Here is a 3,024-nt window from a genome sequence, read left to right on the forward strand (position 1 = left end):
TAAAGTCCGGTGAGAACACCAGTGCCTCGCAAATAAACAATACAAAATAAATTCAAACCAAAACAGCTGACTCATACATGAACACAAATTTTACTTGAATTAAAATATACGAGTAAAGGTTCAGTTAGACGGTAGATAACGTAAGAAATTAATTCGAAGCGAAATGCACAACCAATCAAACCTGCGTATTTAATAAGAATGAAATAAACAAAAACGGAAGACGAAGTACTAATACACACACATACAAAAAAAAATATGTTCACATATATTCAAGAAATCAAATCGTTTTTAATATATACAAAACATTATATAAAATATAAGTAAGAATATTAATCTGAACGCGATGTAAAAATTCTTATTCCGATGTTAATTTTCTTTGCGATCTTATTACTCTCAATCAGCTGATGTCATATGTATATCCACGTTTTTCGCTTCGCTTTGCTATGTTATTGCTCTCAATCAGCTGTTGTATGTATATAAATTATTTCAGTATATATCAGGCCCGAATTATTCATTGAATTTTACTTGTACAATTTATACTACTTTAAATATTTATATAATCTCGTTATTTTTATTTTTAATTCGATGATTCGACAATCCGAGTTTAATTAATCGTTACGTTCGAAGACATGTTATTTTGCTATGTTAAATACTGAGACATTATACATTGTATTTGGCACACATTTTTAGCTTTAATATTTTAATCATTTAGCCGAATAATGTTACGCTACACAATATTTAAATTTTAAATAAATTTAATTTTATAAACACAGCATCGCTTACAAATCTTACAGCGGCTCTCATTGTACATTGGATAATATTGATTTCGCTATCGCCGCGGACATTTTAAAAATCATTCATTAACTGTAGACAAAGCTACCATTTTAACCAATATTGTTTGGAAGCAAGTTTGTTAATTTTCCTGGAGAAATAAACGATACTTAAACAAACTTAAATTTAGTGCTTCGAAGTATTTTTGTGTTATTGTTTTTTATGTTTTTGTTTGTTATAATAAAGAAAAAATGTCCAGAAACGAAGACACAACTAAACGCAACGTGCTCTCGTTCATTAATGGACGCGAGCCAAGCATAGATCGCCGATTTCGTCCATGTCCGAAGAATATATTCAAAGCAATTGATATAGATAATATAGATGAATTAGATGATGATAGTAATTCAAATTTTGATGATGCTAGTACTGTAAGTGGTGACATATCGAAAACAAGTACTATTGGAGAAGATGGGGCCATGGTGTATCTACGACTGCGTCCTGTTAATTCTCCTTCATCGTCATATAAAATTGCAGGCAATGGAAATACTCTTGTGGTGAACCCACGTTTAGATCAAACAACGACAAGTAACAATAAAGCAGCAATGGAAAAACATTTTACCTTCAGCGCAATATTCGATAATAATGATAGTCAAAAGGGCGTATACAATAAGTGTATAGGTGACAAAATAAAATTGGAGGAAAGTTTCACAGTGCTGACTTATGGTACATCTGGTTCCGGAAAGACTTTTACACTTTTAGGTAAACTTCAATTAAAGTAAAATTATATGATTTGTATAAAAATAATTGTTTCTGTAGGCGATGACGTTAATCCTGGTATTGTGCCGCGTTCCATTGAGAATATTTTCACATTATACAATTCCAATATATATCCGCACCCAGCAGTTAAATTACAAAATGCTCGCGTAGTTATTTTAGATGATGAACTTTTAGCCAAGGAAATAATTTCAACTCGTCAAGTACTCACAGCTTGCGGAGATATAACCTCAGTACATAAGCAACTCCAACAAATCATATGCTCAGATCATAATTTTGAAACCACAGTTTTCGATGATGTGTCTGTTATGATTTGGGTGTCATTCGTTGAAATTTATAACGAATTTGTCTATGATTTACTGGAATTATCAGCATCTAATCAAACAATTACAGTGCCGTCTCGTAAGAATCTTAAAATTGTTAGCAACGACGGAAAAGTTTTCGTGAAAGGATTAACACAAGTTTATGTGAAGAATAGCTTGGAAGCCTTAAAATTGCTGCGCTTTGGCTTACAACGTGTCACTTACGCCTCTACTTCCATCAATTCAAACTCCAGCCGGTCGCATTGTATATTCATCATTGACGTGCTAAAGTACAATGCATCAGGTTTGATAACAGAAGTAAGTTATTTTATTATTTTACTATCATTCAAATGATTTTATCCATTATTTTTTTGTTTTGTATTTGAAGATATCTTATAAATTCTGTGACTTGGCTGGTTCTGAACGTCTTGACAAAACTGGGAATGTTGGTTCGCGACTTAAGGAAGCACAACGTATCAATACATCGTTGATGATTCTGGGTCGCTGTCTTGATGCTGCTAATAATTTAAATCGTAAGAAGAGTACTGAGGTTATTCCTTACCGAGAATCGAAACTCACGATGTTGTTGCAAGCTCCACTGTTGGGAAAAGAGAAAATTGCCATGGTGGTTAATGTTACACCCACTGAAAAATATTATGAAGAAAATTTAAATGTTTTGGGATTCTCTTCAATCGCTAAGAATATTATCTTCAAACCACCAATTGTGAAGCAAAATAACTCCAGATTTTCATTCTTTTTGGAATATTCCAAGGCCGGCAGTGCACAAAATGCCTACATTGAGCAATTACTCGAAGAAAATATTTTGTACGTTTTAAAATACGCTAACTCTTTTGGGATGTAATAATATATAAATTATTTATTCAAATAGGCTGCGTAGTGATAATGATCGACTGATAAACGAAGTAAATAATTTCCAAATTAGGATAAATTCTGAACTCTTGCGGCAAGAAAAAGAAATTCGAAATGAACTTGTGGACTCGTTTGAAAAAACATTGACTGCAACCAAGGAACAAGCTGAAAATCGTTTGAAACAGGAACTTGAATGTCAAAAACGAGTATTTGAATCAAAGGTGAGTCAAGTGCGCTATCAATTCAGATATATTAATCACATCAATAATTAAATTTCAATTTATAATTTTTAGTTGGCAAAAGTGAA

The 3,024-nt window shown here is 32.3% G+C and overlaps 1 protein-coding gene across 1 annotated transcript in view; it reads left to right on the forward strand.

Annotated features, from left to right (window-relative positions):
• Positions 1–858: 858 nt before the first annotated feature.
• The window catches only part of LOC119666727 (kinesin-like protein subito), a 4,026-nt gene continuing 1,860 nt past the window's right edge, over positions 859–3,024 (forward strand). Inside the window, exons 1-5 of the mRNA XM_038076010.1 lie at positions 859–1,530; positions 1,588–2,165; positions 2,236–2,672; positions 2,737–2,938; positions 3,011–3,019. Of these exons, the coding sequence (XP_037931938.1) occupies positions 1,023–1,530; positions 1,588–2,165; positions 2,236–2,672; positions 2,737–2,938; positions 3,011–3,019 (1,734 nt within the window). The 5' untranslated portion in view covers positions 859–1,022. The remainder of the gene's footprint in view (positions 1,531–1,587; positions 2,166–2,235; positions 2,673–2,736; positions 2,939–3,010; positions 3,020–3,024) is intronic.

This window comes from Teleopsis dalmanni, chromosome 1 (genome assembly GCF_002237135.1).
Source record: "Teleopsis dalmanni isolate 2A chromosome 1, ASM223713v2, whole genome shotgun sequence".
Classification (NCBI taxonomy): Eukaryota; Metazoa; Arthropoda; class Insecta; order Diptera; family Diopsidae; genus Teleopsis; species Teleopsis dalmanni.